At 38.3% G+C, this 15126-nt stretch overlaps 1 protein-coding gene across 1 annotated transcript in view; it reads left to right on the top strand.

Moving 5' to 3' along the window:
* SNX27 (sorting nexin 27) overlaps nt 1–15126 on the top strand; it is a 52517-nt gene that overhangs the window by 16651 nt on the left and 20740 nt on the right. Inside the window, exons 2-5 of the mRNA XM_070397524.1 lie at nt 1517–1748; nt 8890–9082; nt 12489–12553; nt 13940–14044. Of these exons, the coding sequence (XP_070253625.1) occupies nt 1517–1748; nt 8890–9082; nt 12489–12553; nt 13940–14044 (595 nt within the window). The remainder of the gene's footprint in view (nt 1–1516; nt 1749–8889; nt 9083–12488; nt 12554–13939; nt 14045–15126) is intronic.

Below are 15126 nucleotides of genomic sequence, written 5' to 3'. Positions count from 1 at the left end.
TCCAAAGCCCGTTTTCTTTTTATTTTATCCCGCTCTCTGATCAGAGGTGACCATTTTTACCTGGTCATTAGTCTGATCTGACCTGAATTTTAAAAGTCCAAATTTCCATCAGAGGAAGGGACTCTTTATTTTCTTGGAGAGCTAGCTAGTTGTAAAATTACTGGTGTGTGTGTGTGTGTGTGTGTGTGTGTGTAAGTTATTTAGGTTGTGCAATGTCAAGAGTGCTGAATTTTACTAGCTAGATTGTTAAACCCAACATAAGGAAGGAGGCTAGCTGGGTGATCTTCTGTCTGTTCTGTTTATATAAATGGATGTTTCGGATACCAGATTCTGACAGAGACAATGCCAGTGATTGAAAAGTTTGTAGAACACTTATTACTAAACTTAGCATCATTTTCAGTAAGGTAAAATTGTAATGGTTTGGAACAGGGCTGAAAAAGTTTAAAGGGTAGATAAGATTCTATCAAATTGACTAAAGGCCAGGTATGTATTTCTGAACTCTCTTGGGAGAGCCATGGAGGGAACTTCTGGGCCCGCCAGCTGCCTAGTGGTTTTTGCTGAGACAGCAGGCTGGGTCAGCATTCTGGGAAGGTAGTTCGGTTTGCTGAGTGAGTTTTGTGAGACTCAGCATCTTTCTTGACGAAATTATTGTTCTTCCAAACCTCATACTTTTCCTGGTTTCAGCCATTTTAAACAGAGAAATAGGAAGGAGAATGAGTAGGTTGATTTACTCTATAGCCTTAAATGTATATTTTTTAGTGTGAACTAAGATCACAGGGGTTTAAGTGAGCTAGCACAGAGCAGAAAATTAGTAGATAGAATTCTAAGAGATATAAAGAGAAATGATTGTGAGAACAAAAGAAGTTAGATCAGATAATTTAACTTTAGAGGGATTATTGCATTGCCTTTTAAAAAACTAATGTATGTGAAGATATAAACCATTTAAGTCCCAAGGTAATGAAACTTGTCATAAAGGAAAATAAAGTTGACTAATTTGAAGATATGGGGGGAAATCAGATATAAATGTAAAAGAATTATCTTAAGCCATACTTTTTGAGTCTTTACAAATTAAGGGAATGCATTTTGTGGAAAATTCCTTTCAACAGAATTTCTAGGATATTTAAAAAGGACAAAATACAGTTCAAATGGCAGGATTATTAAAAGCCACTTTGTGTCATATACATGATTAGTTAGGACGAGGATATCGGACTATCAAGCTTTAAAAGCTTTGTTTTCTCCTCAGCTTCCCCCTCCTTCCCATTTGTTTTCCTGAAGCTGTGTGTGGGATTCTGGTATAGAGGAAGGGTAGGTTCTCTCACCTGTTTCCATTCCCCCACCCCCAGCCTTAAGCACATTATGATCTATAAAAATAGAAACAGCTTGTCTGGAACCACATTAATCTTTTGATTTTATGGTTCATTCTGCGTGACACTGGAGTGGGGGCAGGAGGGTGGAGATACAAAGTGTTTGGACCCTTCTGGTTTATGGGATTGTCTTTTTCCCTTTTTCCCCTTAGGAACGGCGTGAATGTTGAGGGGGCAACACACAAGCAGGTGGTGGACCTGATCCGAGCAGGCGAGAAGGAATTGATCTTGACAGTGTTATCTGTACCTCCTCATGAGGCAGATAACCTAGATCCCAGTGACGACTCGTTGGGACAATCATTTTATGATTACACAGAAAAGCAAGCAGTGCCCATATCGGTCCCCACATACAAACATGTGGAGCAGAATGGTGAAAAGTTTGTGGTGAGTGTCAGCCCAGTTCGACCCTCAAACATCTAGCTTTTGTTTCCCCTAATCTTATCATTTATGACATATATTAGAGCACTAGAATAAGTGACTACAACAGGTCAGTTTGCCTACCAGGAAGGTGGGTTTACACATAAATCAAAGACACTAAACTTGATTTATTGTGCAGGGGGTGAGCTATAGTAATGAAGAATCCTATAGTTCTTTTTGTTTTTTTACTTTCTAAAAAAGTTATTGATTTTTAGAGAGGGGAAGGGTAATAGGGAGAGAAATATCAATATATCAATTTGTTGTGCCACTTTTTATGCATTTATTGCTTGCTTCTTTTATGTGTCCTGACTCGGCATTGAACCCACAATCTTGGTGTATTGAGACAACGCCCTAACTAACTGAACTACCCAACCAGGGCGAGTCCTATTTCTGCATAAGCATAATTGAATTTCATTCCCTTCAGTTTTAAGTTTTGTTTGTTTGGTTTTTCATTGGTTGCCATACCTTTCACTGTTGACTCTGTAGAGCTATAGAGTAAGATTAATTTTAAAAAGTGGTGTACTCCAGAATATTTGGGTAATTCAGTTTGTCGACTTCAGAACCTACAAATGCCCTGTTTCTCTTCAGACCTTGTTCTTTTTCATTTTCTTTGGAGATAACTGTGTGAATGATTAACTTTGGTTTTTCCCAAGGTCCTAATTATATTCTGAATGCAATTCATGCGAGTTATTTTATCCATTTCTATTCTGTTGCTGTTGTAGATATGCAGGAAGCCCATCTTGAATTCTGGGTGACATATGCCAGTCCCTTTCCTGAATGCCTTTGTTCTTCAAAACCTAATTGCCACTGATAGCCCAGTCTACCTAATTTTTCTTTTGGTTGCAGTATGCTTTATTTGCCTTTTAAAAAAAAAATGCCCTGGCTGAGTGGCTCAGTTGGTTGGAACGTCGTCCCATACATAAAAAAGTTCAGGTTCGATTCCTGTCTGGGCACATGCCTAGGTTGCAGGTTCAATACCCTGTCAAGGCTTATAGGGGGGCCAACCGATAGATGTTTCTTACATTGATGCTTCTCTCTTTCTCTCTCCCTTCCTCTCTAAAAATCAGTAAAAATATATCTTTAGGTGAGGATTAAAAAAAAAGGCAATGAATACTGTTAGATATAAACAGACTGCATGTATTTAAAGCTAACCAGCTAACTAAAGTTGCAATCTCTGACACTGAGATTTGTCCCCTGTATAGGAATGGACCACTAGATATTTATGGTACATTCTCTTTAGTGGGGAGATGAGAAGAACAAGGAAGCTAGAAAAGTTCAGAAGGATCAAATGTTCGACTAATCTGCAATTTAGCTGGAGATGATAGCACATGGATTTTATGCCAGTCTGGTCTATGTATTCTCAGAAGCATACACACAAAATTTAGAGTTTTGGGTTTTACAAGTGCTGTACTTTGAATCATAGGAAATAGAAATCAAGGTCAGGTTCTAAGGTAGAGCAGTTTGGATGTTGAGACCCTTTTGGGAATTAACAAAGACTTTGGGAACCTCTGTAGATTTCAGGAAAAGATGGATATTACTAATTGTTTTATTTTTAAATTTTTTATTGTTGACATTATTACATATGTCTCCCATTTTTCCTTCTTTGCCTCCTCCACCCAGACCCCACCCTCCCCTCTCTCTGTCCTTAACCACACTGTTGTCTGTGTTCATGGCTATGCATATATGTTTTTTGGCTATTCTCTTCACCTTCTTTCATCACGTCTGCCTCACCTACTTCCCTTCTGGCATCTGTCAGACTGTGCCATGTATCCATGACTCTGGTACTATTTTGTTCGTCATTTTATTTTGTTCATTAGATTCCACATATAAGTGAGATATGGTATTTGTTTTTCTCTGGCTGGCTTATTTTGCTTAGCATTATAATCCCCATATCTGTCACAAAAGGTGAGTTCCTTCCTTTTTACAGCTGTGTAGTATTCCACAGCTTTTTTATCCACTCATCTACTGATGGGCACTTGGACTGTTTCCAGATCTTGGCTGTTGTAAGTAACACTGTTATGAACATAGAGGTGCATACATTCTTCCTGATTGGTGTTTTGAGATTCTTAGGATATATTTCCAGAAATGGGATCACTGGGTCAAAAGGCAGTTCCATTTTTAATTTTTTGAGGAAATTCCATAGCGTTTCCCACAGTAGCTGTACCAGTCTGCATTGCCACCAAGAGTGCAGTAGGGTTCCCTTTACTCCATATCTTCTCAGCACTTGTTGTTGTTTGATTTGTTGATGATAGTCATTCTGGCAGGTGTGCAGTGATATCTGATTGTAATTTAATTTGCATCTCTCTTATGATTAATGATGTTGAGCATTTTTTCATATGTCTATTGGCTCTATGTCCTCTTTAGAGAAGTGTCTATTCAGGTCCTTTGCCCAGATTTATTTTAAATATGTTTTTATTGATTTTAGAGACAGAAGAAGGTAGAGGGGGAGAGAGAAAGAAATATTAATTGTCTGCCTCCTGCATGTCCCCGACTAGGGATTAAGCCTGTAACCCGGGCATGTGCTCTGACCAGGAATTTGAAAAATTGGGTTGTCTTATATTTTGTTGTAAGAGTTCTTTATGTATTTTGGACATAAGTCTTTTATCAGGCAGGTAGATGTTTTGTGAAATATTTCACCCAGTCTGTGGCTTGCCTTTTTATTTCATTTTTAATAGTGTCTTTCAAAGAACATAGATTTTAAATTTTGTCAGTTTGTCCAGTTGATACGTTATTTTCATTTATAGATAATGCTTTTTGCATTCTAAGAAGTTTGCTTAACCCAGGGGCACAAATCTTTTTTTTTTTTTTAATAAAAGTTTTATAGTTTTACCTCCATTTTTGTAATAACTTTATTGAAGTATGATTCATATCATAAATTCACCCATTTTAATTGTACAGTTCAGTAGTTCTTAGTATGTTCACAGAGTTGTGCAACCATAACCACAGTCAATTTTAGAACATTTTTATCACCTAAAAAAGAAACTCCATACCATTTAGCCATCATTCTTCATACCTCCCATTCCCACCAGCCCTAGGTAACTGCTAATCTACTTTTTGTCTATATAGAATTGCCTGTTCTAGACATTTCATATAGATGAAATCAGATGTGTTTTCAAGGTTTATCTATGTTGTAGCTTTGTATCAGCCAAACAAACTTCCATTGTATGGATATGCCACATTTGATTTATCTGTTTGTCAGATGATGAACATTTGGGTTGTCTACTTTTTGGCCATTATGAATGATTTTGCTATGAGCTTGTGTGTACATATTTTTGTGTGGATATCTGTTTTTATTTCTCTTAAATATATATTTAGGAGTAGAATTGCTGGGTCATATGGTAAGTCTTACATTTAACCTTTTGAGGAAATGCCAGATGGTTTTCCAAAGTGGCTGCATCATAGCCATTCTTATGGTTAGGTCTATGATTCTTTTTTTTTTTTGTTAATCTTCTCCCGAGGATATTTTTTCCCATTGGTTTTTTTTTTAAAGAGACAATGGGGGGGAGGGGGAGAAAGAGAGAGAGAGAGAGACATTGATGTGAGAGAGACACATCGATGGTTGCCTCCTACACATGTCCTGACCAGGACCAGGGAATCAAGCCTACAACTGAGGTATTTGCTATTCTTTGCTCACTTTCTTCTCCTTCTTGTACACCCATGATGTGGATGTTATTATGTTTTGTGGTGTCCCAAAGTTCCCTTAAACTATCCTGCTTTTTGTTTTTTTGTTTTTTGTTGCTCTCATTGGGTGTTTAAGTCTACTTTGCATCCCAAGGTAGCCTTAAACACCCACTGATTCAATCCTGTGCTTCATTCAATCTACTGTTAATTCCTTCTAGTGTATTCTTGATGTCAGATATGGTATTTTCATTTCTGACTGGTTCTTATTCATGGTTTCTATTTCCCTTTTCATACTGTTGTGGTTCTCACTAAAGTTTCCTTATAGTTCTTACTAAGTTTTTGAACATCCTTATAACCATTACTTTGAACTCTATATCTGATAAATTGCTTGCCCTCCATTTCATTTAGCTCTTTTTATGTAGATTCCTCCTTTTCTTTCATTTGGGGGTTGTTTCTTTGTCTCTCAGTTTTTGCTCTCTCTTTGTGTTTGTTTCTATGTATTAGATAGAAATGCTGTGCCTCCTAGTCTTTGTGGGGTGTCCTTATGTAATAAGTGTCCTACGGGACCCAGTGGCACAGTCTTCTTGATTTCCTGAGCTGGATGCTCTAGGAATGTCCCTTGTCTGGATTTAGTGGGCCCTCCTGTTGTAATTGGGTCTTAATTGCTGTTGGCCCATTTTTGTGTGGGATCAACCCTAAGACTTACTGTGAGGCTCAACTCTGACCACATCATGCAGTTTGTTGTGCAGGTACTGACAGAATAAAACAAGACAAGGCCAAGCCAAAAAAACAAAAAACAAACAAAAAAACAAGACAAAAACAATAAACCAACAGCAGCAACAAAAAGAATAAGAAAAGAAAAAAATACAATAAAAGTCAAAAGGAAAAAGAATAAGATAAGAAAATATATGAAGGGAAAGAAGAAAAAAAAGGAAGAAAAGAAAAGATTAGGAAAAGAAAACCAGGGGATAATTCCAAAAAACAAAAAGGGAAGAAAACAGAATTAGAAAAGGAAAGAGAGAAATATGAAATATTAAGGGAAAAAAGGGAAGAGAAATAGCAAAAAAATAAAATTAAAATAAAGAAAAAGTGAAGTGTGTTGGATCCTGCTCTGATGCTGTCCAAAGTCGGCCATTTGGTCTGCAGGTTCCTGGCCTCCTGGCAACTTGTCCTCAGCTACACGGGATCCACAGTATGTGAATGCCTCTGCGGGGCTTGGCTGCACCAGCAGGGGGCTCGGGCAGGTCAGCAAATGTCCCAAGGTTCTGTCTCTGCTTGTCTCTCCCTGCTGGCCATCTGCCAGGCTTAGACACTGAAAAGGCTAGTCCCAGAAAGAGCCTCTGGAATAATCAGGATGGAGTTACTGATTTCACATGATGGGGAGTGACGATCAGACTTATGGGAAGATGGTATTTTTCCTTGCCCTGGAGCCACAGGTCTGAGTCTGTTCCAGATTTTCTCTGACCTCAGCAGGGTGTAGCCCCTAGTACTCAGGCAGGTGGAGCCTATGAAGCTCAGAGATTGGGTTTGCTAGAGATTGGGAAAAGGTGGTATTTCTATTGGCTCTCCTGTGAGGTTCCCTGGAAAGTGTGGGGCATGGCCCTATCCCAAAGCAACTCACTGAGAAACCCTGAAACTGCCCAGCCTTCTTAGACCGAACTTATGCCACTCACTCCTCAGCGGCACTTAAAGTGCAGGGTGAAGTGAGGAGGATTCCAGTGGGCTGCACGAGCAGAATGCATTGTACTTTAGAGAGCTGTGATGACAATACTTGGTAATATGTAGGATTCATTACAATCAGTTACAAATTTGAGTGATAATCACAGGAAGAAAACACATTGATTAGAATCATACACATTCCTGCATGCTATTTGATAGTGATTAGAGGCTTTGCTTTTAATTGGGGAGGTATCATAGGGGGAGAGTTGGGGGGGGGGGGGTGAATGAATAAATTATTTTATTTTTGCATTTAATTCATGCTTCCTAAATCACAGAAACATGGAAAAGGTTCTTCTTGAACTTGAAGGAAAGGCTTAGGCTATACATTCTCAGTGATTAATTCTTTTTTTGTTTGTTTTGTTAATCCTCATCAGAGGATACCTTTTCCATTGATTTTTTTAGAGAGAGTGTGTGGGAGGGAGGGAGAGGAAAAGGGGGGTGGGGGGAAACATCCATGTGAAAGAGACATATCAGTTGGTTGCCTCCCACATGTGTCCCTGATTAGGACCAGGGATATAACCTGTAACCCAGGTATGTGCTCTTCACTGGGAATTGAACCAGTGACGCTTCGGTGCACAGGGCGACACTAATCAATACTGTCAGGGCTCAGTGATTAACTCTTGATTACATGAATAGATGACCTGTTTTGTATACATTCAAAATTCTGAATGACTTTTGCTAAGCTGTAATGTGATTTGGGACTAAAATTCCTATCTCTGCATTATTTTATAAGTTCTAAGAATACAAAGTAACTTGGATTATTTGATGAATTTTGATTACACATCCCACCACTTTCCTTTATAAGGACACATATTCAAGAATTGCACATGCATGCATTCATTTCTTTATGAAATATTTGCTGAGTGCCTGCTATGTGCCAGATGTCTTGTTCTAGAAACTTGGCATGCCTTTTAGCAATAGACAAAAATTTGTACTCATTTCTTTATGAGGATTATAACTTTATTATTACGAGGAGGTCCTTAGAGTATACTTATTCTTTAATTTCTCGTTAACCCTGTTTTAATGATGGAAGGCAGAGGATCAAAACTAGGTATTTTTCTTCAGGAAAGAAATTTTTGAAAAAATCTATTTAATAACAAAAAAAAAAAACACCACTATTGCTTACATCATCATTAGCCTTTTTTTAAAAAAAGTATTTTTACTGATTTCAGAGAGGGAAGGAGAGAGAGAAACATTAATGATGAGAATCATTGATCGGCTGCCTCCTGCATGCCCCCACTGGGGATCAAGCCCCCAACCTGGCCATGTTCCCTTGACCGGAATCGAAACTGGGACTCTTCAGTCCACTGGCCGATGCTCTATCCACTGAGCCAAACCAGCTAGGGCCCTTTTCTTTGGAAGTTTGGGCCACACACAAATATCAGTGGCATACTTGACGATTAACAAGAACAGTTTGCGTACTTGTTCATTCACAGTATTTACCACGTTTGCTTCAAATGACTTTTAACTTTCTGAAAATAAAATCTACCCTTAAAGCTGATAATTACCATTGAAGATATTTAAAACAGTGTGTTGGATGTAATTTTAATAGCAAAAATAAGATCATGGTCCCTTTGAAGGGAGTAGTCCTCTTTTATACATATAATTTCTGGCATATTTATTAAAAATGAGTCTTAATTTTACAGTGATCTTGAACATATTCTCTGTTAGATGCATACCTCAACAATATCAATCTGAGCCTGACTGTTGATGGTTCTGTGATTTAAGTTGTATTAAATAGGCTGTTTTTTGTTCTTCTCCTCGCCAGGTATACAATGTTTACATGGCAGGGAGGCAGCTGTGTTCTAAGCGGTACCGGGAGTTTGCCATCCTACACCAAAACCTGAAGAGAGAGTTTGCCAACTTTACATTTCCCCGACTTCCAGGGAAGTGGCCATTCTCTTTATCAGAACAGCAATTAGATGCCCGACGACGAGGGTTGGAAGAATATCTAGAAAAAGGTAAGCTGGCCTGTTAAACTCTACTGTCTTGAGTAGATACAGGGTCTAGGTATATGTTGCAGCTCTTAAACTGCATAGCTAAGTTCCATGAAATGCAGTAATGAAAGTAAGTCAAGTTTCTGACTATAGGTGTTGGATGATCTAAGCTTTGAAGCCAAGACTGAATGTCTAGTACAGCGATTAATAGCCTATTCTATTGACTCAATGAGCACATAACAGAAAAAAATGCATAATTAGTTGTGATTAGGACCTCTATTTATAGGGTTATATTATTTGCCAGCAAACACATACAAAGTGACTCAGCATGCTGAATTGATTTGGGAGCTAAGTGGGCAGTATCACTGGCATATCCTCCTTGAACACTCCACATTCCTCTTGCATGTGTCCAGAGATAGGTTGGCTGAGTTGTAGATAACCTAAAGTCCCCTTGTCCTAAGCAGGTTATAGGTAGAAGTAGTGAAACTTATTTGTTATCTTAGGACTTCTAAACAGTACATGAGGAGTTTGTGGATGTAGATAGTGAAGCATTTGCTTATCTAGAAAGTTGGGGAAAAGGACACAGATCTCCCCCCAAAATAGCTCATTTTGTTGCTTCACTACATTATAGAGTTAACATACTTTGCTGGCTAAGCAACGGGCTTTTCTTTAAAATACAAATTAATAGAATAATGGTCTTACGTGGTATTTTCGTAATCCTGTGCCCTTGTGTCCTTGAGTAAGAACTAATTGACCTAGTTGAAACTTTTTTTTTAACTTTGGTAGAGAGCTTTATCCCTGAAGAAAAATTACTTTCACCATAGAAGTAGTGAAACCTCCTCATTTGTTTTTAGCTTTTTTTTCTGGCATGGAATGGCCTCTAAACACAGCCCTTGGGAAATGAGAAATGGTACAATTTTTTAAAAATAAAATGAAGTAAAATCATCAGTGTCATTTGCCATCCTCGTGAGAGTGTCAGGAAATTAACTTCCTTGGATTTAGACGATTAGCTGTCCACCTGCCTGCGTTCCTTTTTCCTTCCTCCTTTCTTTTTGTTGTTGTTTTGAAGCTCAAATTAGTGAGGTGACAAGATGTGCTCAGCTTAATACTTAATTAATTACCTACTCATTTCCCCCAAAATGGCTTTAAATGTTGATGATTCTCTAGCTAGCCTGTTCCTAGGCCAAGTAGATAACTTTCCTTTTGTATTTCAGTTTTGTGTTTGGTTTATTTCTAACTGACCTTAGCCTTGCTCTGCTGTCTAGCTTGTTAATAGTTCACACAAGACTACGAAGTTAGATTTACTGAACTTTTATTTCCCCTTTTTTTGGGTGACTTCCTTTGGCTGTTTAATATTTTTAGCAAGCTACATTTTTGTACATTCTGTTACTTCTCTGTCCTAGTTCATATTGATATGAATGTTTCTTGTGTCTTTTTTTTTTTTAAATTAAATCTTTATTGTTCAGATTATTACATTTGTTCCTCTTTTTTCCCCCCATAACTCCCCTCCTTCCAGCTCCCACCCCACCCTCCACCCTCTCTCCCCACCCACTGTGTTCATCCATAGGTGCATGATTTTTGTCCAGTCACTTCCCGCATCTCCCACACCCCTTTTCCCCCCAAGAATAGTCAGTCTATTCCCTTTCTATGTCCCTGATTCTATTATAATCACCAGTTCATTCTGTACATCAGGTTATTTATTCACTTGATTCTTAGATTCATTTGTTGATAGATGCATGTTTGTTGTTCATAATTTGTATCTTTACCTTTTTCTTCTTCTTCCTCTTCTTAAAGGATACCTTTCAGCATTTCATATAATACTGGTTTGGCGGTGATGAACTCCTTTAGCTTTTCCTTATCTGTGAAGCTCTTTATCTGACCTTCAATTCTGAATGATAGCTTTGCTGGATAAAGTAATCTTGGTTGTAGGTTCTTGGTATTCAGCACTTTGAATATTTCTTGCCATTCCCTTCTGGCCTGCAAAGTTTCTGTTGAGAAATCAGCTGACAGTCGTATGGGTATTCCCTTGTAGGTAATTGAGCCTCTTTCTCTTGCTGCTTTTAAGATTTTCTCTTTGTCTTTTGCTCTTGGCATTTTAATGATGATGTGTCTTGGTGTGGTCCTCTTTGGATTCCTTTTGTTTGGGGTTCTCTGCGCTTCTTGGACCGGTAAGTCCATTTCTTTCTCCAGATGGGGGAAGTTTTCTGCCATTATTTCTTGAAATAGGTTTTCAATATCTTGCTGTCTCTCATCTTCTGGCACTCCAATAATTCTGATATTAGACCGCTTAAAGCTGTCCCAGAGGCTCCTTACACTATCTTCACATTTTCGGATTCTTTTTTCATTTTGCTTTTCCAATTGGGTGTTTTTTGTCGAATCTTTGGTTTGATTATTGTACTCCTCTGTTCTGCTATTGGGTATAATATTCTTTATTTCAGTCCATGTATGCTTACTTTCTAATTTCTTTATCGTAGCATCGAGGGTCTCATTAGTTTTCGTGAGGCTCTGCACAAATTTATGGCAAGCCCTCAAAATTGCGATTCTTAGCTCCATATCCTCCATTTCTGTCATGTTTTTTTGTCTCCGCATCTTTTATGCTTTCTTGGTGCACCCCCTTGTGGTCTCTGTGCGCAATCTTGTTCTAGCCAAGCCTTAATTGTTGTAGTTAACACTAGAGGGATTTGACCCCCAGGCCGACTGGCTATAGGAATCAGCTGTATGGAAAACGTCTGCCTTCTGGGGAGGCGCTAATCCAGCCTTTGCCTGAGGCGATCGGCAAATGGCTGTGCGCAGGGTTTGGGCGGGGCGGGCTCAACAGGGCGGGCGGAGGGAGCAGTTATGGCCACGCTCAGTCCCGTTCCCAGAGGCTCTGCTTCTCAGAACCCCGGCAGCCGCTGCAAACCTCAGAGAGAAAGCTGCCCTCAGGTTCCAACTGATGCCGGATAATCCCGCTTCTCCCGTTTGAGTCTGGGTCCCTAGAGACTCGCCCGGATCTGGAGCCCAGAGTCTGAGACTCACTCCCGACAGAAAACGACAACCGCGCCCTCAGCCACCAGCCCGCTTTGCGCGCGCACCTCGGTACCTTTGTATTTTCCACACTGCGCCGCCTCTGAGCCTCGATTTGCTGTTCTCTTTCCTTCTAGTTGTAGAGTCTCTCTTCAGCCAGCCTTCCTGTGGTTCTGGGTGATGTCCGTTCAGTCTTTTAGTTGTATTTTTGAAATGGTTGTTTGCGGCAGCGGTCTCCGGTGTTTACCTATGCCGCCATCTTGGTCTCCCTGTTTCTTGTGTCTTAAAGTATCATATGTTAGGGATGACATACTACCTCAGCATTGCCTGGTACTAATGATTTACACTTAAACCTTGATATGTACTTGACTTTATATTCTTGATTTTAGAGCCTCATGGCAAAGTCTATCTTTGTTTTCTGCAGTGTGCTCAATACGAGTCATTGGTGAGAGTGACATCATGCAGGAATTCCTGTCCGAATCAGACGAGGTAAGTGACTACTCCTACAGTGACTGTTTACCTCGTGGCTCATTGTGGGAGAAACAAATTAAAGATGTCGACTATGGAAAATGCCTATTTTTCAATCTTTTTCTGTGTGTCCTGCTTATCCTCCAAGAGCTAGTGCTAGGTTCACCTTCTCTTGGAAGCTTTCCCTGTTATTCAAATCATCGATTTTTCATTCCACCAAGAACTCTTGGAGTCAGTACAAATTACCATGTTGTTGGCATCTCACATTCTCTAATTTTTATATATTTGCTCAGACTGTTACTTTATATTTTTAGTGTGAGCTACCTGTAGGTAAGAGTTAAATCGGTTTTTAGCTTTATTGAGGTATAATTGACAGATAGGAATTGTATATATTTGAGGTATACAACTTGATGTTTTGATGTATGTGTACATTGTGATGATCACCATAATCAAAGTAATTAACGTATTTATCACCTCATTGCTCCTTTCTTCCTTTTTTGGTGAGAGCACTTAAGATGTACAAATTTTAGCGAATTTCAGTATACAATACAGTATTGTTAACTGTGGTCACCATGCTATACATGAGAACTCCAGAACAAGAGCTAAATCTTGATCATCTTTATATTCCCAGTGACTTATCACAGTGTCAGGCATATTGTAGGTGCTTAATAAATATTAACTGATAGAAGAATGAATATGTAATACAAAGTAATGTTTAGGATGGTTTTAGGCAATAAATAGTACTTATTTTTTTAATGGTAAATGAAGATGGAGTTGTTTCTCTAATAAAGATGACAAGGTCAGAAATCTGTTAAGGAATGTGTTAATCATCAAAACCAGTGAGAGTGAATGATTTCTTTGGAATTAAGGAGAATAGGTACTGTTTACTCTTTGCTAGAAGAAAATTGGGCATCAGACTAACTCAAATTCCTTCGTTTCATCCATTTCCTTTCAAAGGTGTCATGATTGTTTCAGGATTCAGAAAGGAATTTATGGTACTTCTTGAGCCAATCTAACATGCCTAACCATATAAAACCAGAGAATATTGGTTGAAACTATAGCTTTCAGTTGTCTTCTTATTTGTGAGTTCTGAATGTTTGAAAATAAGCAAAAAACCTCATCTGTGTTTGACCTAGTCTGTTTCACACGAGTTTTCTGTATTAAAATGTGAACATGACTTCAACATATTTCTTTTCTCCCTGTTCCTCTTAAAGGTTAACTGCTGCTGTACTCTAAAGTCAGCTTAATGGCTTGTAAATGTATTGATTTATAAGGTGTCTTTTCTCCCCTTTTCATTGGAACTCATTTTCTCTCTATCACATGTTAAGTTGTTGTTTAGCTTGCATGTTACAAGGAGAATGAGGATATACTGGGTCATAAATTCTTTTTCTGTGTCTTTCTCCCCAGAACTACAATGGTGTGTCTGACGTAGAGCTGAGAGTAGCATTACCAGATGGAACAACAGTTACAGTCAGGGTTAAAAAGAACAGTACTACAGACCAAGTATATCAGGTAAAGTAAACTTGAGCAAGTAGACTTGACATTGCATGTTTCAAAGCTAAGGAAGATGGATTAAATAAGTTAATTCATATAAAGTGATTGGAGTATCTAGCACATAAGTTTATTAAATGTTAGCTACTGTTGTTGATGTTATTATTATTGATATGAAATTACTTTGTCCTCCTTGAATGAAAGGTATCCCAGGTAGTGGTGGTTCCGATTAGCCCCCTTGCCCCTTTTAATTGTAAAAATACTTAATAACGTACATGAAAACAGAATAGGACAATGAACCTGTATCTGTTCATCACTCAGTAGTCATCAAGATTCTTCCACATGTGCACTATATATCCTTCCCCTCCCTTTTTTGAATATTTCAACCAAATTTCATGTTATTGGACCTGTGTATTTTAGTATACATCTCTATAAAATATGGACATTCTTCCTACATAACCACAAAGCCATTATCAAACCTAAAAAATTAACAATATTTCCTTGATATTAACTAATAAATCAACAATCAAATTTTCCCAATTATCGAAAAATGGTTTTTTTATAGTTGGTTGGTTAAAATCTGGATCTAAATAGGTCTTTAGATCACATTTGATTTTTATGTTTGTTTTAAAATAGAGCAGCCTCTCCTCCCTTCTCCAACTTTTTTTTCCATGTCCTTGTGTAATTGCAGAAATTGGGTCTGTGTCCTGTGGAATGTCCCACTTTCTGAGTTTACCTGTTTGTTTCTTTTATATATTTGTGTCATGTAGTATGTCTTGCTCTCTTCTTATATTTTTTATAGATGGAAGTTTTCTCTGGAGGCTTGATTAGATTCAGGTTCAGCTATTTTGATAAGAATACTTCATAATCAGTGCTGTATTCTTCATACTGCTTCTCACCAGGAGGGATACAATATCTGATCTCTCCATTGTAAAGTTCTCCATTGATCTTTTCTCAAGTGATTGTATCACTGATGATTGTTCCCTTAATCTGTGGTTTCATTAAGGATTGTAAAGTGTTGATTTTCTAATTCTCTCATATCTTCACATTTATTAACTAGACCAGTGGTTCTCAACCTTCTGGCCCTTTAAATACAGTTCCTC

Source organism: Myotis yumanensis, unplaced genomic scaffold (assembly GCF_028538775.1).
Source record: "Myotis yumanensis isolate MYYU_CA2020_CCGP unplaced genomic scaffold, mMyoYum1.0.hap1 SCAF_17, whole genome shotgun sequence".
Taxonomy (NCBI): domain Eukaryota; kingdom Metazoa; phylum Chordata; class Mammalia; order Chiroptera; family Vespertilionidae; genus Myotis; species Myotis yumanensis.
This window is presented reverse-complemented; position numbering and strand designations above follow the sequence as displayed.